Below are 26,902 nucleotides of genomic sequence, written 5' to 3'. Positions count from 1 at the left end.
TTTTTTTTTTTTTTTTTTTTCATTTTTTTATTTACGTTTACTGGCCCCGCAGCGTTTCGTCCCTTTCAAATTTTTATTTTTTAGACAATCCTTTCGGATTGTCAGCTTTTACCATTTCGTCTCTTTCTCGTTTTCTCTACCTCGCTTGCTTTCGTTCTGACCAACACTTTCATATCTAAAGCCTTAAACTCTCGAATCGACTTTACCAACACAATTATCCCTAATCAACGTTACTCCAAAAAATTTGCCTACTAAATCTTTTTCATAATCAAATCGCGTTTTTTTGTTCTATCTTCTTTTCCCAACTAACGGAAATTTACGAAGTACGCCATGGAGCAATAGAACGAAAGTGAATCGGACAACTTTTCAACTCGATTTTGAAAACTCTCGTCACGATTATTTCAAACAAATACGCACTCTGCTCCCACGATCGCACGTTGTAAATTCGTATAATCCAACAAATCGCAAAACTTTCAACAAAATTTTTCTAATTCCCAATCATTTGCGTTCCTCTTATTCACGTTTTTTTCATCTTTTTTTCTCTACTTTCCTAAGATTCACTCGTGAAAACGTACGCTACCGTTTTTAATTTTATTTTTTTTTTACTATACTTTCCACTCGCTTCTTCTCGCACTGGACTCATCCCAAGACGAAGACGCAGATTTCAACGTAATTAATTGGCAGTGATTTTACGTTTTTCGTTTATTCGGTTTTCGTTTTAATTTTCTCGAATGTGTGTAAACGCTCGTGAGAATCTCGGCCGAGCTGAAACCTATTTTTGTGTGTTTTCTCTTCGCAATTGTCGCTTCTGAGATCGATGCGTTTGGTTTTGGCTCTCGTAGCTATTTTTTTTTATCGTCGTTCGTCCTGCGTGAGATTTTTTGGTTTATTCTCGATCATCCGATGCTACTCTCGTCGCGTTAGCGACTAGAGAAAAACTAGTTTTAGTCAGGACGACAAAGACGAGTGACGTTTTGCATTTTTTTCCTTTTTATTTCGGTTGTTAACGAGTCGAGCATTTTTCCCAGCAGCTCAATCAAACAAATCCGTCCATCTTCTTTCCTCGGCTTTTCCATCGATTTTCAACTATCCAACTCATTTCGGTGATTTATTTCAAGTATTTATCTTCTGTGTGTTGTGTTTTTTGGAAATTACGATTAGACGTGTCTCTTCATGTGGAGAGCGAGATGATCGCTGCGCGAAAAGCACCGATCGCAGTGCCGGCATTTGAACGGTTTTGCTCCGGTGTGCTTGCGATAATGACGCGTCAATTCGTCCGAACGTGCGAATCGCCATTCGCAACCTTCCCAGCTGCATTTGTATGGTTTCTCGCCTGAAACAGAGTCGAAACAAAAAGAAATCACTTTCAATGCAGCCTTCATGAATTTCGTACATTCTCTTAAGCCAATAAACTACTTTCATTCAAATTGACATTCTTTTTTAAAACGCGTTCGAATACGTCACAAAATCAATCGTGAAAACGTATTTCGAATGAATTTCCCAAAAAAAAAACGAAGATAAATTTAGAAGAAAACTGTAATCAAAGTAATCAGAAAATGAATAAAGGTCGTCCAGGCGAAATATTTTCATACAAATTAACCCTTTTTTCCATACTTTAGAAACTAAATAAAAATAAAAAACCGAGTACAGTGGAAAAATAGTGTAACGTTAGAAACTAGTTGAAAAATGGTTGATTCGTTTAAAAAATAAAACGAAATAAGAGTGATTGCCGCGCTAAACAGTGTTGAGGGAGGGTAAATTGTTTTTTTATCATTCCAAAGTCGTTTACGTAGATGTTATTTCCGCGAGGATGTGCTCGACATAACGAATCTTCGGAGCAATTAGGAAGTTGGAACGAATGTTGTGGGTCGAGGCAAAGGGAGGAGGGAGAGGAGAGAGTAACGAGAAGAAGAGTCGAAGAGAAATGAAATCGGTGGATGCGGAAGAAGGAGGAGAAAGGAAGGGAAACGAGAGGAGGAAGTAGCAACAACAACAACAACAACCCTCCATAAATAATCGGTAAGGGATGTCGCAGGAAAGACGAGCTTCGCTTGACGTTGATGAGCCACCAACGGCAAAGACGAAGGAAGGCCAAAGGAGGATGAAAAGAGGACGGAGCGGAAAAGCAGCCACAGGAAAACGAGCGAGAGGGTTGAAGGGGGGTGTAGTGAAGAGAGACAATGCGCGGTCACCACCTGTGGCGCGATGTTACCGCTCAAGTCGCTTAACAAGCCAACAGTAAGGGTGTAGGAGGGGGTTCGAAATGGGGTGGCAAGGGTATGTTCGCTTCGACGTCGCTTCGTCGACTGCCTTGCGTCGGAAGGGGTGCTGCTTTCCTTGTTCTCTTCTCCTCTTATAACCGCAACCCGCAAGAGAAAGACCGAGAATAAAAGAGAGAGGAGGGACTCGAGAGGAGTGAGGACCGAGACAATGACACGAGTGAGCGATCGACTTCAAGATCTTTCCGAAAGGGAAGCAATTCATGGATTATTTTCGTTTTTTTTCTCCTTCTTTTTATATCACCGCGTCGCAATTTTTCTTCATTACCGCTCGCTGCGTTTTTCGGGGAGGAAAAAACTGGTGAAATATTGAAGAAGACTGTGAACGATGTTTGTCTCTCTTGGTCACAAAATTATCATAGCATGAGCGATCTAATATTGTGCTTTTTCTTTGATAACGATAATTCAGCAGTTTTTCAGAGAATTCGGTAGTCGATTTTCGTATTTTTTGGGGGAAAAAATTGGAACGTGGCCGTGGAAACGGAAGGGTGGTTAAATTTGAGAAAACCGTAAGTATTTCTCCGGTGGTGTTTGAAAATAATGTATCTGGGGTGTCTGGTGTCGATGCGGAGAAGGTGGTGAAACGAGAGAAAAGTAATGAAAGAAGGAAAATTGATGTCGGAGCGAGGCAAAAGTGTGTAGTAAAGTAGTAGTAAAAATAGAGGGTGAAAAAAGAGGGAGGGACGGGCCGTAAGAGAGTATCGTGCACAGACGAACACGATCCTCCCCCCGGAGCTTTCGTCTTCGTTCTTTCTCACGGTTGACGGGCAAACTCTTTCCCTCGTGACGGAATGGCGTTTGGACGCGTCAGGGGTGGCAGAGGGAAGGGGACGGAGAAGATGCATCTTCGGAGAAGGAAGCGAGGGAGAGAGCAAGATGGAGAGCGAAGGGGTGGGTTCGAGGTCTTGGATGAAGGAGGACGAAAGTTCTGGAGACGTACAGAGGTCGACGTCGACAAATCCAAGCGGGACGTGGAGCGGCATAACCAAATTCCACCTCATTCACTTCCAGTTCGTCGTGGTTCTATATCACCGCGGTATGGCTCGTTTGCCATGTACTATCCTCGGGCTGGAGGACCAAAAACGTAAAAAAAGGACAGAAAAAAGTTAAGTCTTTTTTTTCGGTCCGCACCCTCCAGAAGCTTCTTCCACCCCTATTTTGAACAGGCTAGAAAATTCCTCTCGACTTTTCCACGTATGCACGCCCTCCTCACGTGTGGCAGCGACCAAATTTTCATCCCTTTATCCATCTCACTCTTTCTCTATTTTTTCCTCCCCCGCGTGCGTGCGTGTCTCCACCCTTTTCGCTAATACTACACGGTTTTTCAAGCGAGACGAGAGAAGGGCAGGAACGAGGGAAAAACACGAGAGTCCCACAGTCCTCCATCTTCCTTTTATACCCTTCGGCTGAAAATAGAGAAATGAGAACGACTTACAACAACGCTGTGGAGTTAGGAGTAAAACGTGTTCTCTTCTTCTCCCTTTCTTAACGTCCCGTACTTGCTGCGCGACGGGGTGGAATTACATCGCGGCAAGACGAGCGCGCGAGAAGATTTATTTCGTCTCCCTTTCACGATATATTATATATAAACATCCCCGTATGAGCAGCCTCTGTCTATGTGTCTACATTTTACACACGTTGTATCTCTGAGAATTTTCTTCAAAGTAGAAATAAATGTTGGACGAAATTTAAATAATGATTGTTGTCACCCTTATTTATATTTTTTGCCTCTAGCACAAAAGCTGCAACACCGAGTAACGGATTTTCCAAGAAAAACTGGTATTCTTCCATCCCGTTACTTTATGCCGAAAAAATGTTGCTATTTCAACATCACTTTGAAGAATTATTCAATCGTAACGAATATTAATCAAATTTTACTTTAGCGACGACTTTTAATGAAGCTCGTAACATTTTTGACAGTATTCTTCGCGGAATGTCGTGTACTTTTTGCAATAAAAATATGAGTTTTCACTTCGTCCCACGCTCCTCGAAGGTCTGGGGATATGATTTTTCCAGAGGCTTCGACGCTTCTTTTTTGTAGCCTGGAACATCGCGCGAGGATCCTTTTTCGTCGATTCGTCGACATCCGGCACGTTCGTGCCGAAGAAAGCGTCGGAAAAGCGAGAAGGGTTGGTATTGCGTCGATATGTCAGTCCGTCGTGGCAACGCACGTGCAATCTTGCCTCCTTAACTTCTCTTTTTTCCCTTCCTTTCCTATTTTTCTCTCTTATTTCTGTGCTCCCCCGTTTCCGCCTGTTTTTTTTTCTGCTCACGACTTCCCTCTTACTCTTCACTCGTCTTTGCATTTTATTAAGTTTACCATCTCCGCGTCGCGAATACGTATATGGCTTAGGGTGTCACTTTCACAGAAAGTATACTTGACGCCGAGACGCGTTCATGAGTCGCGAGGAAAGACACCCTGAATTTATGGCTTGGCAGAAGCAGAAGCAGAAGAAGCTCTTCTCAAAAATCAACTCCCATCGTATATATACGAGGGAGAATCGGAGTCAAAAGAGACGCGAGCAGAGAAACCCTGATACGACATCTCAGTGAATAGCCTCGCGTGAGATATTAAGCTTTCGGACACGGCGCTTTGGAATCCTCGAAAACCATTTAGGAGATCTCGGAGTTTAGCCACTCCGCATGTTCTACATTCCCCGAGGATTTCCACTGAATTTATCCCCTTTCTTCATTAAGGAGGCTATTGGAGATATCGGTACTTTCGTCTTTCACCTGTTAGGAAGTACACCGTCGAATTGAGCTTCGAATAAATTTTCAAATTGTAAGTAAACTTCGCTGGAGAGTACCAAAAACGTGAGGAGAGTTTAAGTAATTGATATGAGATTGTAACACTCGATCGCTCCGGCTTCAATGCATTTTTTCATCTTACTTTTTCGAAAATCCGGCTGAAGTAACTCGAGAATACCACAGAGAACCTTTGTATCACAGACTTCTATCTTTTCACTCTCCGCTTCAAAGCCGAAGACCTCTTTCATGCTCTCTCCCCCTGCCTCTTCCTTTTTCCCTCTTTCCTTCGTTCTTCCTTTGCGGAGCAACCGCACAGGCGCCTGTCGTGTATCAAGAATCATACCCTCGTCGTAATAATACTTACTTTATTATAATTATTATAATAATCGTAGCCATAGAACATGTTCTTGAATGTTGGGCAGTTTGGCCGTAATACGAGACGCGTTCAATCGCTCGGATGCTCTGTCCAGGAACGCTCCACCGCGTCTGACCACTACCGTCCGTCCCTACTTTGCCTCAATTTCCAACAATGATATTTCCAGTCTTCCCAGGAGCTACCCTCCCCCCCCTCTCTCTCTTTATCTCGCCGAGATCTCTTTTATTCTCTCTTATTCTTGCCAACTTCCGGTTAGTAAAGATCTTCGCCTTTCGAGGATTATTTCGCGACTGTTATTATCGCAAAGTTAGTCACAGAGAGCTCGCTTGGCTAATAGAACCATTGGAGAAAGGCTCCTTGAGGCTGTCCGAGGGAAAAGGAGGCAGGCGAAGAAAAAAAAGGAGGATCGCGATGCTGGCGTACCGCAAGAGCGAATGGAACCACGTGATATTCCAACATCGGGGATCGTAGGGCTATCCCGTCAGTGGCAATAGTGCCATCAGTACCAGAAGTACCAGTCCAGTAAGTACTGGATAGACGGAGAGGAAGGGAAGAGCCAGAGAGAGAGGGGAGTGGGAACGAGAGGGAGAAGCCTGTGAGAGACTCCCAGGAACGTTGGCGCGATGCGCTAGTAAACGGATCAAAGTCCCTGCCATCACAGTAAGCGAGAATAATGGCTCCGGGAATGGAATTCCAGAACGGAAAGTCCCTGTAATTGGAAATCTCTCCCGATGCATGGACTCTGTGTGTGTGTGTGTGTGTGTGTATGTCTATAAGAGAAGTCCACCTTTCTCTCTCTTTCTCTTTCGTCTACTTCCTAGCGCATCATCTCTTTCAAGCTTCTCTTAACGGCGCTCTCTTCAGAAAGAGAAGACCGAGCTAGCGGAGGCACAACTTGCCGAAGCGATGGAACGACGATCGATCCCTCCTCGATTCCTCTCCTTCAGCCTCTGGTGCTGTCCTGGTGCACGACTACCGCGTCCCCTTCCCCTCGAGCGTACACACAAGAGGACACCCAAAGGAATAGCCATTGTTCGTAACCCGTCGGGAACGTCTCTTCACTTTCCTCTTCATCTCTTCCTCTTTTCAACTCTCTCTCTCTCTCTCTCTCACTCGCTCTCTGGACTTATCTTCCAGAACTTATGCTCAACCTCGACAAACTCATCCACAGGCCGCATTCGTAATTTGCACTTGGTAATTGAAAACTTTTCTCGAGTCCTTGGAAAATAATAGGCGCACGTGGACTGCTGGAACGAAGGAGTCGCCGGGAGAATCAAATTTTTGTATTGTCTATTGAAATATTCTTTGTAACATCGTCGTTGAAGCTACAATTTTTTCATACTCACCCTTCAATCTCGATTAAGGCTCCACGATCGATTTGAGAAGAATTCAATCGATGGGAAACCACCTGAATAATCTTCTTTCGACAAACGGATCGTCGAGGAGACCAAACGATTTTTCTGTGCCTCTAATAACGTAATCTGCTTAACGACAAACGTGCAACGTAACGGAAACCGATTAGTGAAAGATTTCATTCCGCGACATAGCTCGCTTCTTCCCCACGTACAAGTCCGATATCTTTTGACGGGATTTTTTCGAAAGCCCTTAACTGCAACCACGAAAACAGTCTGTCTCCGTGAGCCTGCAATTTTATTTAGTTATGGGGAGAGCGAAACGAGGAAAAATGGAATTCTGGCAATTTACTTTGAAGCTTGTTGAAAATGTTTGGGCTAAACTGCCTGTTAAAAACTCAGAGCTGACGAAAGTGCAGAGCATCGGTTTTTTCATGATTTCGTAAATCGCAATATTTTCAAATTTGATTGGTTCAATTACGTTGAATTTTTCATCGATGGAGTAACACTCATCGCTTAAATAATTTCACAATCGTTTCTCGAGTCTGTTAATTTACAATGATTTCCAATAAAACGAATATCGAATCTCCTTCCGTGATATAAATTTTGAACTACAACCCAGTAACTCGACTACTTTCTTAAAATAAATCTCGAAAAACGGTTTCTTCGTTCACGAATACCGAAAGGATTAAAAGTTTTTTTTATTTTTGTCTACAAAGTATTAACAAAAGATTGTAGAAACTCAGATTCGAAGTTCGCGATATTTTATCTTGTATATTGATGCGTACATTCGTACAGCGCGGCTGGAGGTCGTCCCCCGAACAGCAGGAGGTCTCGAAACTGTACTTCGAACTTCAATAGGATTATTTACGAAAGAGGATTTTTCGAAGTTCTCGAGACGTTGAAATAAAACTACTTGACAGGTTGAGTTCGAAGACGAGTGTGCGCAGATCGGTGCTTGTGGTTCAAACGAATCGAGGGAGGGAGCAAATACGATATTTCGAAAGATAGAGAAAACCATTAAATTTGAAAAAAATGCTTTGGTAACGGGGAGGGAAAAAAATAATGGAAATCCTCGTTTTGTGAAGTCTCTGGACGAATTAATGCTCGAATGCTAATACACAGTCACGTACAAGCTAAGAGATATAATAAGCAACCTTCGGAGAGAAGGGACCGTTAGGTATGGTCAGTTGGAGTAGGAAAGAGGAGGTAAAACAGGGATGAAACAGTAGGAACATTTGTGTGTAGAAGTAGGGCCGTTGGTGTGGAATTCATAACAGAGTAATAATCGCTGGGACGAGCTCCGTATGCATAATCCTTCGTAGTTAGCAGTTCTGCTTAACGATCCGGTGGTCGTCGTCGTAGTCTCTTTCTCCGAGTCTCTCTCTCTCTCTCTCGCTTAGCGGATCTCGCTTACATAGAGAAAGCAATTCCGCTTCCTCGGGGCTTGGCTTTCTGCCTCTTGGAAGCATTTCTAGCTAGGGACATACCACGGTTGAGGTACAACGTCACGGACGGCTAACCCAGCTCGTTCCACGAGTTCTTTGCCTGTATCCTTGCAAACACCGGAGAATGGAGGAACAGTCGGGGAGAGAGAAAGAAAGAGAGAGAGAGAGAGAGAGAGAGGAAAAGAGGAAAGCAGACAAGGGACAAAATGAGGCTAGACGTGGTCTGAGAATAAAATTTGGACAAGTCGCTTGCTGCGCACACCTAAAAATCGTCATTAAAATCTTCAAAAGGACTCTTCATTCTGGGAGCAGGCTGTAAACCCCCTCGAAAGAGTGGACCCAGGATCGAGCTTCTGTGTGTAAGCAAGGAAATTGTGTCCCGAGTCAAGTTGAGAGCAAACCGCACGGACCCACTTGGGTTTTCCTTTATTACACGTCGGCGTTGGCCGTCGTTCGTCCTGAGGGACATGTGCTCGGCTGGTGGTGGAAGAACGCGAAGGATGAGAAGAGTGCAGCCCAACAAAAAGAGCCATTGCCACAAAGGCGAGAAGAACTTTGAACAGGGAAAAGATGTAGGGTGCTTCGTTAATTACAGTTCCGAGGGCGTTTGCTACAACCAGCAGCAGCAGCAGTAGCATTGACCACAGGACAGTCCAGTCGCGGAAGCCTGGTCTGTAGCTTAGAATAGTAGAAAGAAGTCTCCTGCCCCTTTTGTTCCAACAGTGGTTAACAAGTTTCTGAGTTTCGAAGCCATTTGGTGTCCAGTCCGATCGACTCTCAGCCTGTAAAGCTTGTAAACCAAGTGAAAAAGTAGGGCATAGTTTCGTCATGGGGTTGTTGGTCTCATTGAGCCATCCAAAATCAGGATAGAGCCTGATTTTCATAAATTTCGAACTCACCCAACCGGAAGGAGCCTCGGTTCAGTACAGAATCTTCCATTTTCCCGTGGGAGAGACAAGCCCGTTTCAACTTCGCGGGGATTAATTATGCATTGTTATTCCCGGCAATAAGGGTGTTACTGCCAGCAAGTCCTGAGGAACACTTGTCCTCGTTGCCTGCTCGTCGAGTTATAGCAGATCCCCAGACTCTGGAGGGTTTCTGGGGCTGCTGCCTCTCTACTTTCACGAAGTGACTCGTACCTCGTACTACCTTGGCAAACTCCGTCTTCCAATCCTCCCTGTGCGTTTCAAGGCTTCATTCGTAACCGTATGTGTCGCTTGTATATAACCCCAGCTTTGGGAGATCAGCCTCTCTTTCACGTTGTTAACCCACCAGACTCTCTCTCTCTCTCGGAATCAGACTCGACAGACGGACAGTCGCGCGGCGAAAGATAATGCGAGAGAACACTGGGGGCTACGAGGAGAGAAATGACGCCGTGGCGCGCATCGAGAGACTAGACGCAAACGGGGAATGAAGAGGGTGCCGCGAACAGACGTTAGGGATTCGTGTTCTGTATCTCCCTCTCTCGCTCTCTTACCATCTCGCCCTACGACCCAATTATCCGCATAATCGTCGCTGCTCCGAGGCGGCGGCGGCACCGAGCACGAGAGTGTTTGTACGTTTGTCGTAGCCAAACGCGGACATTTCCTATTCCCCTCTCTCCACCCTGCGCCCCCTCCCACGGCCCTTTCCTTGTGTTCAGAGTCTCGGGGGGTTGTTAATCTGCGAATTACGATCGGTGAGACAGAATACACCAAGCAAACCTACCAAAACCCCCAAACTCCCCGATTGTTCTCTCATGAATCTTGCCCTTTATGCGCTCCTACGACTATTCTACCCTAACTCCAGCGTATAACACGTGTTTACTAATGGAGACAATTATCGGCTTCTCCCACACGAAAAATCCATTCGACTTTACGATATTTTTCCATTGATCCGCGCTCTCGAATCTGGCGTCGGAATTTTCGACTCTGGAATATAAATTTCAGTGATTTTTTGTGCTTTTTTATGCTTCCACTCACCCGTGTGCGTTCTCTGATGGGCCTTCAGGTGAGAACTTTTCGTGTAGACTTTTTTGCAACCTGGAAACTGACACTTGTGTATCCTACGTTTTGTGTCCTGCGGACTGTGCTCGTGACTTCTCGCGTGATGCCTGCTCCCCATCGTCGACGCGACCGTTGTCGGCGTACCCGCGTGACTGTGTTGCGTGCCCGTTACCGTCGGAAAGCCGTTCGTCGTTACTGAGATCAGCCTGAAAATCCAACAATTCATCCTCGTAATCAATTACCAATCTGGTACGAGAAGGACTTTTTTTAATGGCTGCACAATTGTTCAATTGAAAGATTCCTTTGGGAAAACATGCGATATTTTTATATTGTTTATCGTTTACATCAATTTTTGTGAATATTGAGTGCGCTAGAGATCCGAGTTTTAACCCAAAGGAAAACGCTCGTTTGGGACTTCAAGATTAACGAGATTATTTTCTTGGCAAAATGTTATAATTCGAAATTCCGAAACTCTCAAGTTGGACGATTATCCGAACGCATTTTAACTCTGACTAAACATTCAAAAACTTTCAACGCCATAAAAAAATTGAACTTTGAACAATCTTTCAGGAAAACCCGAAATATGAACACCGCGAAGCGGCATAATCGGATGTTGATTCTTACCTGGCGACACCCTGGCCGTTACTCGCTGTAACCCTGACGATTGCACTTCTGCCCCCCGTCCCGTGAAGATTGAGATTGTGAACGTCGAGCATCGAGCTCCCGCTCGACGAATGACTCGAGTTGGAATGACCCTGTCCCGATTCAGGACTGGACGGTGGAGTTAGGATTTGGCCTTCGCCCTCGCAACCGCTGTCGTCTTCTTCCTCGATCTCCTTGAAAATAGTCACGTAAAAACACCGATTCCGAAGGGCTTTTATGCCAACATCCCGTCTTCGGGAACGGCAAAGTACATTTTAAAATAAATTTTCTTGGATATTAACCTCATGCTCCTCGTCTTCTTCGAGGTCCTCGCTCGGCTCTTTTTTCAAAATGAGAGCTCTGCACGACAGGGTTGGCGAACTGTCCCAGGACAGGGCAGAACACGCCGAACTCGCCGAGGACATTGATAACGAATCGAGATGACGATCCAGTAAATCCCTATCCCGTCCGTTGTGATTGTGCTCACCCGGACTGAATTTCATGTCGTCCAGGCACAGAGGGTCTCTGTCATCTGGTGACGATGTGACCTGGCGGGATTGACAAGAGAATCGTTATTTTTCGATCGGTAAAACTTTCGCACCGTCCAAGCGCAACACTTTTTCCCCCAGGCTTTCTTTAACATCGAAGGATCTTCACTAACCTCCATTTTGATTTGAGGTTCATACTGTGTGGTTGTTGTGCAGGTCGTTGCCGTCCAGGATATCGGTGGCGCCCGGAAGAGATTCCAAGGCGCAGTGTCCAGTTCCGTGGGCAACTTTTTGTACGATTGCAGCTTCGGTTCGTCCTTCAGGTACCTCTCCATTTCGTAGCATGTCTATCGACGGAAAAATCAAGTAAAAAATCTCATTAGAAATCTGCTCCAAACAGCAAGAAACTTGGACAGTGGATCAAAATTTTATGAAAAAAACGTCGTACTGGTAACGTTACAAATTGTGCAATGGGAAGGCTCTTCGGAGCATGTTTTTCATGGGGTTCGGAGTAGATTCTCGAAGAGGTGGGCATAAAAGATTGGCGAAGAGTTCACGGAAAGGAGGAAAAAAGAGATGATGAGATCGTTGAAGAGCAAGAGATAGGGGATAATATCCTCATAGTTTAACCGAATGTCTACGATCTCTCCGAGTCCGTTTTTCGTCAGAAATAATGTGGCCTCGGCCATGGTAATGGGGAGCAGGAAGAAAGAGGGGGCTGAGATGGGTCGTGGGCGTCTCCTTTTCCATTATTCACGGTTTAAAGTTTTCGCCTGCGGGTGCACACACACACGCGCGCGCACAGAGGCTTTCGTATGTGCACGATCCCATATAGTGCGGCTATGGGAAAAAGGGATACAGGGAGAAGGAAAGGAAGGAGCAAAAGCATGACCCTATAGCCGGGCTAGCGTTAGCCAAAGGTCCGAGAGACCAACGGCATTATTATAACTTGAAGCTATTTTATCGTTTGCCCATAGAAGGACTAGCGCTCTTTCTCCCACTCGTTCCCCCCAATTCGTGACCTTCTTGCCCCATCTTTCTCCTTCTCTCTTTCGCTGGTAAATGCAAGCCGGGTCGAGGACGCGTGTGGTTTACAAACCGGAATTTCTAATCGCGAATTATGGGCTCGGTGTAGTCAGGAATTTTGGGAGACTATTTCCGAAAGAGAGCGAGAGAGTTGGCTGTAAAGACGAAATCGCAGCACCAGGCATCCGTGCAAAACATTCTCAACAAATTCTAATAAATCATCGCAACAACAACGCCAAAGTTTTCCAAAAATATGACACGATCGGCGTCCCAATTCCTCCACGTTTCGACAAATTCCTCGAAAGCTCTCACGTTAAAAGCTTCCTTCAGAAAACCCAAGTATTTCGTTAAATATTTCGCATTTCAGAGCAAACTATTCCCGTAATCGCTGTCAGATATTTCGCCTTCGAAATATTCACTCGCTTCGATTGAAAAAAAGCAACAAATTTTAATGGGCAAATTCTTTATTATTTTCCATGATTATTTCGAGACCGATTCCAATGAAAACGGCTCTTCGCATTACAAAATTTGTTTCAATACGAAGTTCGGTATAATTCCGAAGCGAATTTGTATTTCTGCACTTTTCATTCAACCTCCCAGTTAAATACGCAGGAGACCGTTAACCACGAGTCTTCCCAGTTAAACGATCTGCGATTTTACGATTTTAGCGGAACGATACGACGAAAAAAAGAGAAAATGAGAAATAGACGTTTCAAGGGTTAAGCACACAGGGCGAAGTACAGCAAACGTCGAGTCCTTGACTACTGACACTTGCATATTTCGCTTCCGCTCTTTCACACAGTCGTTTCATGCTTTTCACATAAAAACCTATTTCTCTCTCTCTCTCTCTCTCTCTCTCTCTCTCTCTTTCTCCCGGATCTTGTTTTCTCCGACCTTATTGAATGCGTTGAATTCCGAGCCACCTTTCAGACGCGCCGAGCCACGCGATGGAAGAGATGAGCTTATAATTTAAGTAGGAAATTAAAACTACGGAAATTACTCAAACATTCAGTGATCACAAAAATCCGGATCTACTTAAAATCGTATTAGTTCATTCCGACGAGTGAAAATATAACTGCAATCACTCAAATACTCGAGAGCCCGAACCCCAAATTCTTCAGACATATTTCTGTGGAAGAAAGCGTCAAAAGAGGACATTCGAGCTCGACAATTCTTCGGGAAACGCGCGCTTGACTGTGATCGTACATTTTCACTCTCATGAATAAATAAATGAAAATATACAAGATTTTGTAAGTTGTAGGATCGGTGTAAGAAATCCGGAGCAGTCTTACGAAAAAAAAAAAAATATATATGCTCAAAGAATCTTTTCCCGCTGTAGTATAAATTGCTTTATCGTTATTCTCGTTGTTCGAGTGCGCGCAAGGCGAAGGCAGGCAGAGAGAGGGTTGTGGACGAAGGGGATATTCACCTCCGGGGAGTAGAGGCGAGAGAAAGCACTCCTGGAGTTTTCTTCGCCACTATACGACAATGTACAAGTAGTAGAGCTTGCAATAGCCCTACGAAAAAAGGCAGTCCCTTGTATAGATATATATATATGAATAAAAGAAGTATCCTTATATTCTCGGTCTCAGTGTATAGTCGTCTCTTCTTCATCCTCTCCACTCAGACCTCTCCTCGACCTCCAAAATCGCGTTATTCACCGTCGCCACTTTCCCCAAAGGACCTCGTCGCAATAGCACTCCGCAGGACGTATATCCGTATAAGAATACGGACAAAAACGACAACGAAGAGACAAAAAAAAGGATCCAACTCCCGGAGAAATAAAAGTACGAGGAAAAAGCTACGGCATATATTCTTCTCTCTTAGGGGGGAAAAAAAACCAAGAAAAAACACGGGAGGGGGTGAAAATAATATGAGAAAAAAAGCGAAAGAGGAAAAAACGATACAAAAGACACGAAAATAAACAAAGAGCAGGAAGAACAATGCGAAGAGTTGCGCGCGATAAGAGAGGCGAATAAAACGTTCTACAGTACGGGACAGTGTGACAGAACCCTGTTGAGTAGGACGGAGAGAATGACACAAGAGTAACGAGAGAATAGAGCAAAGCTAAGAGACACGAAAAAAGGAGATTATCCGATCTTCTCGTCTCTCTCTGTCTTACTTTCTTCTATTTTTTTCCACTGTCTATGGATGTCCCCTGCGCTCCTCACACTCGGATAGGAAGCGTGCACTTGGTGAAGAACGAGACCGGGAGTGGGCAATGGAAAATTGTGAGTTAGCTTTCTCGCGGGTGGTCCTGAAACCTTCCCCCCTACTCCGGCTCGCTATCTTTCTCCATTTTATCTCCCATTCGTTCTTCTCTTGGCCGTTTCCTTCGCTTTTCTTCATTTTCACTCGCGTACACTTCTGAGGAGGAGGTAAGAGCAGAAAAGGGAGGCAAAAAATGGGAACGTAAACCACTTGGCTGAAGAGATAATCTCCCTTTGCCTCTCCGTATATACTTTATACGTGCGCATGTGGACGTGTATAAATATGTGTACTCGAATCCTTATGTGCAACGTGTGTACATACGTATGTGAACTTGTTCCAATGGACCAGCCAAATTTTTCAATATTTTTCATCATCTCGACAATCTTGCGGTAGAAATAACGAAAAAACGAAATTTATGCATAGCTTTCAACTTTTTTTTATACGTTTCTTCATCTTCTTTTATATCCGACCATTCGTCCGAATGTGATTCTAGCCCTCCCGTTGGGGGCTTCTAATCTTTGAAGTAAATAAATGCGGCTTCATTTTAAGGAGTCGCCCATTGTGCCCGAAGCATTTTTATTCTCGAAAATTGAAAAAATTTCAGTACGTTTCTTATTAGTGTTTGAGAGTAAGAAATGGAGCTTCTCAAACTTCGGAAAATTACGATATTTCGTTGAGCATCCCATTTTGCCTCGGTGTCCCCTTTATACACAACGACGTGAATGGAGGTTGAAAATTTTCTTCAGAACGAACGTTAAGTTCTACCGTAATTCCAGTCGACTGTCATTAACAGTCGAGCCTCTTTTACGTTTCCTCAGTCCTCCTTCCCACGCGAATTCTCGAGATCGTTCGGGGCTTTCTAAATCGTACAACGTAAGCTCGCTCGAGAGAAAATGAATGATAACCGCATATACGAACCGCGGGGTCTTTCCATCTTATTTTCCTTGTTTTTTCTTCCTTTCATTCTCTTGGCTTATTTTATTTTATTTTTTATTTTTATCTCCTTCCTCCTTTCTTATACTCTCTTTCTCTCCCACGAAGCCTCTCGCGGTTCATCCCTTTGAGAGTCGCGCGGAAACGCTCGGGAGGGAAAGGGGTTAAGGAACGTACAGGTCGGACAGAGAGGGTAACACGACGGTGGCATTCTGCCAGACCGTTAAAGAGATTCCCCGCAACTTTAAGGGTGCCGTAAAGCCACGAATTTATCTCGCTCTTCTTCTCGACCAACCAATCCTGGAAGGGGGAATTAGAGTGGAGCGGCGAGGGGAAGGGGGGGGGGGGGGGAGGGGGGGACAGGAGCGAAAGAAAAAGAAAATTATTTCTATGTGCGAGCGAGAAATTTCCTGCCGGCAGATGACCCGAAAGGGCTGCTGCTCCTCTCAATTCTCTCTTTCACATTCTATTCCTTTTCCTTCATATTATTACCATTATTATTATAGCTAACCGTCTTTTTTCGAGATTGAGAAAACTCCTGGAAGAGTCGGTGCTTCTGAGTATCCAAGCATCAGCTGCTACGGGAGGTTAAATGAATGATAATTTGCGAATAAATTTGTGATGTTTCTTCAAAGTTCAGCTTCCCTGCGTGGCCACGTTAAAATGCTGGAAAATAATGCGAATGCGTTGAATGTCGAGGCCTCCGGGTCTTGATAAAAAAGGATAATAATCAGCGAGCCTATGCAGTCGATTATCATTCCTCGTTTCCTCGTTTATTCTTGCTTCTATTTTCTTGTTTATTTCAATGAAAAATATTATTTTCATAAACTCGACTTCCTCTCTCTCTCTCTCTCTCTCTCTCTCGTGAACTCAAACGTCGACTCGAATCGTTCTATGGACGACGATGCTGCCATGTACCGGGGTCAGGGTTAACGATGCTAACAAGCCCACGGGTCTGAGTGACTTACGACTAATTCGAGTTCTCTTGGTTTCTTCTTTCTCTCTCATTCTTTTTATATATATCTCATGTCATGTTCTCGCGTGCTCACGATCGTTCGGAAACATAAGAGATGAGCAGCGAAATACGAACGGGCTCTCTCTCTCTCTTGCTCATTGCTGTTCATCGTTATCGTTCGTGTACATTTGCCTTTGGAATTTCGAACGTCATCTTCGTTAGGACGTAAGCACGCATTCTCAACTACATCAGAAAGAGAAAACATCGTCGTTTCGTTCCACTGTTTTCGTACCCATGAAATTTACTCAAACTGGAAAAATGTGTGTTCGATAAAACCATTTATCGAAATGTTCAAATGAAATATTGTAAAATGGACCATCTTTGGATCAAACTTCTCTGTATAATTCGAAAAAAATCGACTCTTCGGTTCGAGAAAAAAAAAACAAAAATAGAATCCCAGGTCAGTTCAAAGAACTTGCACGTCTCTTCCATTGTTTTTTTTTCTGTTCGAGGTTCGCGTGATTTTTTTTCACCAATGCATACTGGCTGCATGCCGGCGGAAAGCATTTTACCAAAAGTGAAAAGAGCTTTTTCATTTTTTATAAAAAAAACTAGCGGCAGCTCATATATTTATGTACACATTGTACACACTATATGGGATTGCCGCCCACTCTGTTGGTTTTAGCGAGGATGGTGAAAACAAAATTGAAAAAAAAAAGAGAGAGAGAGCGAAGAGCAAAAAAGGCGATACATCGCATGGGAAAGAGACTGACGAGTTGACACGATTCTCGGTCAAAAGGAGAATGGAGAAGGAGGGAAAAGTCGATTGACACGCGAGCAGAATGCGTGAACACTCTGGAAAATAAAAAATCATGACCGGTGGCTCCCGGAGAATCGACAGTGCTCGAAGGCATTGGCGCCAATACTCGATACACAGAATTTTTTTCAACAACCTATATTGAAAAATCCGTTAAAACAGATAAATGAAAAAGCCTGTTTTTTCCGGTCAATTTCGCTATTGCCGAGGGAGCGGTATGAACGTAAAACTCGCCGCAAATTAATAATATTGAAAACGCCAGAAGCTTTTGAAATTTTATCAATATCCAATGAACATATGAATTTTTTTTTCGGCAAACGATTGAATTTCACCTCTGATTGCACCGAAACGAGAAAAACGAGACATAACGCTTCAACGTTGTTCAAGCCGTACAAACACTTGTTCGAACGATTGAAGCCGAATGAGTGAGCATAAAATGACAATGGTCGTCCAAGAAATTTTTAATTCACATTCATACCTGCATCGTAACGACGAAAAAAAAAAAAAAAAAAAAAAATCATCCGATGCTATAAACAAAAAAATCCAATGAATGAATTCAATAAAAGTTAGTGAAACTGAGAACCCTAAGAAACGTAGGGAGAGTGCTGAAAAACCTCAATATTTTTCGGCCCTTAATATCTGATAATCAGCGCAAGTGTAAAACCAGCGGATATTTTCCCCTCAACTCGTGCACTCTCGGAGTACGAACGACGTGCAAAAAAAAAGCATGAGAAAAAAGAAGAAAAAATAGAGAAGAAGTCGAGAAATCGAACGACAACGGGTGGCAGGTTGATTTGGAAGCTTCTGGGATGGAAAGCAGCGCGGAAATTCTCATGTGAAGGGTACCAGCACCGAGAGAGAGAAAGAGCGTCAGCAATAAGAGGGAGCGAGAGCTTGTATATATTAATTTCGTAGCGACAATACACATTCAAGATGGAATTCATACGCTGTCAGAGGCAGTGCTCGCTCGAGTGAATAGATAGACATTATGGATGTCACATGGGCGAGTAGCATAGAACGAGTCCGTGTTCTGTACGTATAAGCATACGTGTACATTTATTCAGTGGCACATGAGCTTGGGGATGGACCGAAGATGTGTGTGGAACAGTTGCTATTAAAAAAGGACGTATGTGACACAATTTATCACTGGCCATAATTGCAGATGTGTCCTTACGACATTGCTCGTGTATTCGCACTTGCAGCGCACACGTGTACGTCACAGGTGTATTCAGAATCGCACACACACACACACGCACACAAACAGAAAATCCGAATGAGCCTTCCAACAACGTACGAGAACGTCCGTACAGCTTCTATCGCACATTACATACGTACAGCTCACAACCAGCGTTATATGTATAAAGGTCGTTGTATGTACGAAGGTATGTATAAATATCAAATAATAAGTATGGAGCTGTTGGAATATGGAAGTTCACATATGATCTGAGGACGGGAAGTAGGAGTTGTGTGACACGCTAGGCCGATCCTGAGAGTGAGTGAAAGACGTTGGGCGAGGAAACGCAAAGGATAAGTACATAGAGTCTCCATTATGTATATATATGTATATATGTGTAGAAGTTTAACTGTGAGCACGAGTACGGAGAATAGTACGTTAAAGCACGTCCACGTAACGTGACATCCTATCGTCTCGTACACTAGCTGCATATAACGAAGGACTTTGAAACGTAAAATCCACCATAAATAATTGACTAAGACGACTCGCTCGTAATTTCGAGTGAAAAAGAGCCAAAACTCTTCGAGTTTTAGCTGGCGTTTTAATTGTTTTTATTTAACTATCGGACGCTTGATATATTTCTGAGACAATACTTTTTCGTTTTATTATCTAATGTATTTAAAGGCAACATCGTGTTTGGGGGAAGTATTACGATCGCTCAAAATTTTTATTTAGCTCGACGCTTCACGCTGAGAGTCCTCTTCGCCATCTATCCAGCGAACTACCTGATGGATGCGAGTCTCGTGCACTCGAGCGCAAATTTCGTATTAAAGGGAAACATCGCGAGTGCAACGGGTGTCCTCATAACGCTTGGGTATTTAAGTACCTCAGCTCGAGGACAAATGTCAAAGAAAATATGATTCAGAGCTTTTTCCAACAGCGTTTCGTGTCCAAAACAAAAAAGCTTCTTATTTGAAAAAAATTAGTTTCAACAGCTTTCATTATTTCTATCAATATTTGGACGCTTTTCGTTTCAATGAACGAGGGAATGCTTTCATTCAATTTCGAAAACAATCGTTTGATTGGGCTCATAAAAAAGTGCAATCCGAGACACCCTTTGTGCATAAAATACACTCGAAAAGGTCGTAGGACAAACTGAAATGGAGGTAAGAAGGAAAAGCTGAGAATACGCCGTGCATCTGCAACTGCACAAGTATCTTTCTTGCTCGCATTCACTCTCTCTCTCTCTCTCTCTCTCTCTCTCTCTCTCTCTCGATGCACTTTGCAGTAAGGGTTGTCCTACTGTTCCGTGACTACCACGAAACGCGCAATAGGTGACGTCCCCCCCCCCCCTTGTCCGGAAATACTGCAAGGGCTGGAAGGGAGCAAGAGAGAGAGAGTGCAGAACGTCGTCGACGTCGTCGTCCTCCTCCTCCTCCGGCAGGCCAGCACATAAATCCCGATTCCGACTCGAGCGAAAACGGTTCCTCCTCGCGTAGTTCGAATCTACGGCCATAATTCCAAAGTCGCTCGGCTTCTCCTGGACCCGAGCGACGTACACCGTAGGAATTTCTCTCTCTCTCTCTCTCTCTCGCTCTCTCTTGGACGCTCTGTGCACATATCCGATTCCTCCGACCCATAGGGGCTCAACTTGCGTAACTAATCGTTGGCTCAAGACCTTCTGACTTGGAGACATCGATGCAACGTACATACGTATGCTTTCATGAATAAATATATGTATATACGTTCTGTATAGGAAATGGCGAAGCAGAATGGAGTTCATGTACTTCACAAGAGAATTGAATCGAGCCAAAATTGCGCATACATATCGTGATGTAAAACACGATGTTACAAAGTAAGGAACCCTACGGTTGTCTATTCTTATTTTCGAATACGCTAGAAAAGAGTGCGATGCTCCTTTAAGAGGATGGATCAGTCGGTATATCGCAACCGTGAGTGCGAGAGAGATAGTTGCAAATTTCGAAATCGAAATTCTTTGACACAGTTTGACCGATTAAAAAGAGGGTTTGTCAGTCGATTTTTGCCATCGTTCTGCGTAGGCTGACAGAACCTTTTTTTAATCGATCAAACTGTCTCAAAGAATTTCGATTTCGAAAATTCCAAGTGAGGTTAGTCGACTGATCCATACTCTTAGGGTATTCTTTTCGCATGAGCGTATTTTTTGGGGGCCCAAACTAGGACACTCGAAATTCGGACTGATTTCTAACCTCTGATAAGTCGGGGTTATATAGGAAAAGCTTCTGCCCCTGCCATTTTTCCAACTTCTATCGTTGACACCTCTTTTAAGCATTGGGTAACCCTTTGTTTTTATCGTCGCTATGGATTCCTTAAATTTTTTTCTATCTGTGAGATAGTTTGTATGAGGGATTTATAATTATTTAGTATGTGAATTATTGAATAGAAATATGGTGATGATGGAATCTCTATAAGCTCCTGTATAAATATTACGATTTTTGAAATTTTCATTCTTTATTAAATTCAGGTTCGATAACCTGAGCTGAAATTTCGCCAATCTAATTTCGCATGCACTTTTACTTTACTGTCATTTGAAATCAGTTATTTGTAGAAGATTCGAGTTTGTGAAAGGAATACATTTAAACAGTATTTCGATTTGGAGTGACGAAATAATTGTGCATGAAATTAGCCTGAGGTTGGAGTCGAATCCTTGAGAAATTTCAAGCAGTTGCTAAAGTCTGAGGATCCAAATTTTTCAAATGAAAGTACTTTCGTGTTTGAATGGTAAATAAATCTGAATTCTCTTGGGGATTGTTATTGGGCGATGGCAGCAGATATCGAATGTTTGAATCAGTGTTTGGAAAATGAGAAAGAAAAAGCAGGAATAGCGAGATCGTTCGAAGAGGCCAGAACAAGAAGCGATATATTTGGGTACAAATATAGTGGACATTTGTTGAGTTTGTGTGGAGGAAAAAATGCACAGCCTACTAGCCTCCATTAGTGGCCTACATACTACAGTTATTTTTAACCCTCTGTCTCTCTCTCTCTCTCTCTCTTTCTCTCATTCTGTCTTGTAATTTATTTAGTGGACTGGCTAAAAAAAATAACTCGCATGCAGAGTTCAACGATAAATTCAACTGTGAACGTCGCCATTGTCCCGGGGAGGTTTCGGCCTGTTTTCTCTCTCTCTCTCTCTCTCTCTTTATCTCTTGAGCTTTCACAAAATTTTCTGTATCTTTTAAATTGTGTATGTATGTGCATCGTTTCATCCCTTTCTTGGGCAGGCCAGGGTCGTCTCGTTAACACTGGAAGAATAGGAGAAAAAGAAAAAAGGAGATGAAATGAAGAAAAAAAAAGAAAAAGAGTTGAGTTGCTCCCTCCACCGTTTTCTCTTCCTCTTTGTTTCTCTCTCTGTCACTTTTTTCTCTTGTTCCCCCTCGACCGTGGATCTCGGTGGTATGCATTATTCAACCCTCTCCGTTTTGTCCTCCATGGTCCACTCTGTACGCGTCACAAAAGGTGAAACGTGAGCGAAACCAGTGGCTCACTTTATAACTGGCACACATTTTTCCTGTTTTTTCGTCTTTTTTTCTCATTTTATATATATATATGTTTTTTTATTATTTTCTTATTCGCTCACTTCTTTTCCTTCTTTTACCCTTTCAGCCGCTCGAACGTTGCGAAAATTTACGATAAATTCTGCGCCGCACAGAATGGGCCGAGGACGGGGGAGGAAACGATTAAAACGAGAGAAGAAAAAAGAATCGATTATCGTACTTCCGCGATCGTTTGTCAGAAAAATAATGCCCAGTCGATTGCAGGTGAAATTGAAAAAGGAAGGTTAAAGAATACCACGAGGCAGAAGGCGCGCACGCAGTCGGAAAAACAAAATAGAAAATTTCACGTGTGTCTGACTGTCAAGGGCTTTTTCCACTACCCCTATTTTCTCTATCGCTTATTTCCTCACACCTCCTTTTTTTCCTTCGCTCTACTACCTCATTCCTTATTCCACGTTTTTCTTTTATTTCCGCAAGGTACTTCCAAAAGGATCCTATTTCGCGGAAAAGAGTTCTTGCGCGAAACGTTAAGAACCTCCGGAAAAACAGTGTTAAAGTCACCAATATACGTATATAGACTTTCACATCATCCCTTTTTTGTTGTTGTTGTTGCTGCTGCTGCTGCTGCTGTCGTAGTTCACCTTTTTCACTCGCTCGCGTTCAGTCTTTCCCTATTTTTCCTCCTGTACTCTCAAAGCTCACTCTCAGTCCCTCCCCCGACCCTTTCCCACATCCCTCCGCGCTTTCCCTTTTCCCGTACAAATATCTACAAGCATATACATATATTTGTATTTCTTACTGGCGCCCTTGGGACTACGGTAGACAAAAATTCAATCTCCCGCTCGTCTGGCTAAGCAGTCTTTTCTGACGTTTTTATAATGCACATTTTTTGCCCCCAATGCTGTTTTTCCTTTTCAAACGAACTGCGAAATTGTTCGACCCGTTATTGTAATGGTAAAACGAACTATAAAAAAAGTCAAATGGAAGAGAAATTGTTGCACAAATATGCGGCCCGAAAGGCCTTCTGGAGCCCCTGCTTTTCAGCCTTTTTTCTTTCTCCTTTGACTTCGTTCAACTCTGCGAGAAAAAAAATGAAGAAAAGCCAAAGAACTGCGGGCGAAATGGAGGCTGAGGCGCGAAGAAAAAAATGGAGGCCATGCCAGGTGCGGATTGAGAGGTTCCTACACAAAGGACAAGTACCGAGTCTTTCACGTGTGTTTGCCTTACCCTCGAGTGACTGCCACGCTACAGTAAAACTTCTCGAATATGTAGAGAAAATTAGGAGCTTTCCAAAACCTGCTAAAACCAAACTGCAAAAATCGATTGCCCGAGAGCTTGCAAGTTGAATTTAAAATATTTAAAATTTCATAAAAAATCATTTAATCCCTTCCTCCAATCAGAATCTTCGTCACTGACGAACTCCCCAAGTCCCCAAGAACTCTCGCCACACGACCTCACCCCTCCAGAAGCATCGAAAAAATTCAAATCCTTCGTTGCAAGACGCGCCCTTACGAGAGATCCGACTATGGAAACGGATGGCTCATATGTACAGAGTCGAATGGGCCAATACCGGATGCAGCAGTAGTTGCGTAGCTCTACACTGAGTTTGGCCGGGGTAAGGAAGCTCGAGATGAGAGAAAGAAGCGATAGAGTGAGAGCGAGCGTGCGAGAGAGAAAGAGAGGAAGGGAGAATGATGACAGAGTTGGGGAAACTGACTTTGTTGCTGGAAGGTTTACACGGCCAATCTCGCTTTGATGTCTCCAGGCTGAATGTACTGCAGCACACCCCTTTCTGCGCCCTTTCATCCCTCTCCGCTTCGCACCCGTCGCGTTCTTCCTTCTCTAGGAGAAGTGCAACCCCGCACACGGAACAGTAGCACCACCGACTGTACGACAGAGTCGGAGAAGACAACGTCGACGATGTAGACCAACCATCGCCAACGGGAACTCCCTTACGACGTCCAACACGTTCCTCGCACTACGACCTTACGTACACAATATGTAGCACAAGTCCCAGCTCTCTTACATATACCTATATCCCTGTCTACGTGTGTATATTCGAAAGATCCTTTATATACGAGAGAGTGCATCGTACTCTGAGATACACACGTATACGCGTACTTACACGGAGCAATCTCGCGAAACTTGGCATACGCTTCGGTTTGCTCAGCACCATGGCATGGAAACGCTCGTGTTCCCTTCGACGTGAATACATGTAGCTTGAAACTGGATCGGGCGTACTTGGATAATGCCTCAGGACATACACGTACCTTACGCACCGAGATGTAGCTTTGGCTGCTTTATGTTTTTACGTCGTTCAACTGGCACTCAAGCGTCCTTAATATCTCGATAACTTTTAGGCTCTTTTTCAATGTTCTGGAGGCTTGGAGGATTGTAGGGGATGAAGATGTTCTGTGAGGAAAGACTCGAGGCTTTCTTGCGCGACGTCGAATAATGCTTGCGGAGGAAAGCAGTTGTTTATTGTTGGAAGTGATGACTTTTTTCATTTGGGAGTAATTGAGAGATGGCGCGGTAATGATTTTCGTTAAGAATTGGGAGGTGTTTCGATCAGGGGTTAAAAGGAAGGATACGAGGCCGTAAATCGTGCACTAATTTTTCTATCTTTGTAGCTAATCCATTATGAAAGATCCGAGAGTAAATCCGTCGAGGTTGCTGAATCCTGGTATAAAAAGTTGAGAATCGTCGGGTGGAAGGGTGGGAAATAGGGGATGATGTTAAAAAGACGGAATGAAGATAACGCGGAGGAAGGTTGTGAGATAACCGGGAAGCGAGAGAGATCGTAAAGCTCGGAAACGCGAGCGTAGGACGTTAAAAACGGTTTGCTAAGTAAGAGACGAATGAGAAGAGGAGAAAACTTGGAGTTAAAGATAGCTCGAAGGAAGACGAAGAATCGAGAGAGAGAGAGAGAGAGAGAGAGAGAGAGAGAGAGAGAGAGAGAGAGAGAGAGAGAGAGAGAGAGAGAAAGCCTGCTGCCCGATACGCCACGAGACTCGAACGTCCAATTATTTAATTTAATTATCCAACGATGTTAAACACCTGGCGATAAATGTCGACCCAACTGTTGGTCTCTGGCGTCTTATACTCGTCTTCACTCTTGCCGAGGTAAGAATTATAGAAAGAGAAGGAAGGCGAGAGCAAGAGAGTCGGTCGTTTGGAGGTTAGATTAGCGGTTGGTTCAACGGGTCTTAACCATGATCAATTTTCGAGGTGGATTTCAGACTCGTTCGCCTCCTTAAAGCCGATATCCCCAAAAGATATTATCCTCGTGATTTCCTATCTTATTCACTATATTCCACTTTATATATACCATCTCTCCGGTCTATCGTTTAGTTCGAAATCTCTGCCAATCTGCGGAGATATTCTCGACGGTTTGATATCGAAATGAGGGAGGGAGGAGAGGGGTGAGTTTTCTTCTCGAGCTACCCCCAAAGTACACGTTGCTACATTGGTACCTTCGCATGAAATGACGAAATCGATATTCCAAAAGCTTCCAGGCTTCAGTCTCTTTCTCTCTCTCTCTCTCTCCAGTGAATCGTTTCACCCCTTTCCTCCTCTTTCCTCACCCTTTCCCTCCCTTCCTCAAGCTCATTCTCGTTTCACTCAATTCGAAGCAACGCCCGGGACGTGCTGGATATGCAAAGTCGTCCTCGTCCTCGACGACGATTGTACCAACTGTTGGAAAAGCCTGGCGAACACTTCTATATACGGAAATGGTCCCCAAGGCTTTCGGGCAAACGGAATTGGTGATGGAAGGGAAAAACCGGTATGAGCGAATGCACCGGACTCGCGGAGTCTGTTCACGAGCAAAGAAAGAGCCTGGCAAGCTCTCACATTAAAATCGGCATAAAACGTTATTATCCTCCGATGTAATCCACGACTCCCTATTGGCTCGACGACAGTTCGACGCCCATATCCTCGTCCCCTGTCTTCCCCCCCCCCCCCCCACCGCCTCGGATTCTATCCTCGTTGCACCGTCCCCGAATGAGACGCGCGCGAGAAGGAGGAATCGCAATCTGGCCGAAGCAAACGAGGAGCGAAAGAAAGTATCCGCGAGAACAAGTGCCACGCTGTGGAAACTCCTTTTTCCTTTACCCTCTTCTCTGTTTTTTTTTTTTAACGCTGATGGCAAATGATAATGTGATCCCGTGCTCGTTTCCAACGATCCCACAGATTTCGCGCTCAATTGTTGAGTACCGAGATGCATTTCAATATCAATTCTTTCTCTCGAGAATCTACTAAGAAGTAAGTGGAAAATCTTGGTGGTGATCGCACCGAGAAATATATCCTCGGCTCTGACTATTTTGTAAGAGAACAATTTCGCTTTGCGAGGCTCATCTCGGAAGGTACATTTTCTCGTGTGGTCCCCAACAATCCTCGCAGCAATCCCGAAGCTACATTATTATTTGACGTTTTTTTCGTTTCGACGTAAAGTTCCTCTCCCGGAAAAGATGTCCGTGAGCCAGTTTCCGGTATAAGATCGCATCTCCCGTCACTCATTCTCGCACGGAAGGGGCCGGAGTCTCTCAAGGGTTAAAAAGACCCACGAGCTCTCGTGATCGAAGCGAGATTGTTTCTTTTGGGTTGATCGTGAAGTAGCGAGCTCCCTCAGGACCCAGTGAAATTAATCCAGGTCCCAGAAGTCGGTAGTAAATCTTCGGTACAACCCCCGGGGCGAAAGCATCCCCCGGCAAGTTCGGCTTGCACCCTCGATCTCTCTCTCTCTCTCTCTCGTGATTCTTAGCGTTCGAGCGTCTTCTGCGCTGGCATCACCCGAGCAGATTTGCCATATTTCTGATGTCATATATATACGCCTGTGAAGCTCGTCCTGATCTAAGGCCTCGTTGTCGTTGTACGACCGTAAAGAGTTAACTCTCCTACAGCTGGCGAACTCGTAAACTCTCTTCCGGAACACAA

General features: G+C 44.0%; 1 protein-coding gene across 4 annotated transcripts in view; it reads right to left on the bottom strand.

Annotated features, from left to right (window-relative positions):
• LOC122417320 (Krueppel-like factor 6) overlaps positions 1-26,902 on the bottom strand; it is a 233,535-nt gene continuing 206,633 nt past the window's right edge. For 3 of the 4 annotated variants that reach the window (XM_043430753.1, XM_043430750.1, XM_043430752.1), the window contains 5 exons: positions 11,492-11,665; positions 11,133-11,378; positions 10,813-11,024; positions 10,165-10,394; positions 1-1,333 (listed from right to left, as the gene is read on the bottom strand). In XM_043430753.1, coding sequence (XP_043286688.1) covers positions 1,158-1,333; positions 10,165-10,394; positions 10,813-11,024; positions 11,133-11,378; positions 11,492-11,665 — 1,038 coding nt within the window. In that variant the 3' untranslated portion in view covers positions 1-1,157. The remainder of the gene's footprint in view (positions 1,334-10,164; positions 10,395-10,812; positions 11,025-11,132; positions 11,379-11,491; positions 11,666-26,902) is intronic. The other variant, XM_043430751.1, reaches the window with a different exon arrangement.

The sequence above is a fragment of the Venturia canescens genome, chromosome 10 (assembly GCF_019457755.1).
Source record: "Venturia canescens isolate UGA chromosome 10, ASM1945775v1, whole genome shotgun sequence".
Taxonomy (NCBI): Eukaryota; Metazoa; Arthropoda; class Insecta; order Hymenoptera; family Ichneumonidae; genus Venturia; species Venturia canescens.
Note: the sequence above shows the minus strand (reverse complement) of the source record. Positions and strands in the feature narration are given on the sequence as shown.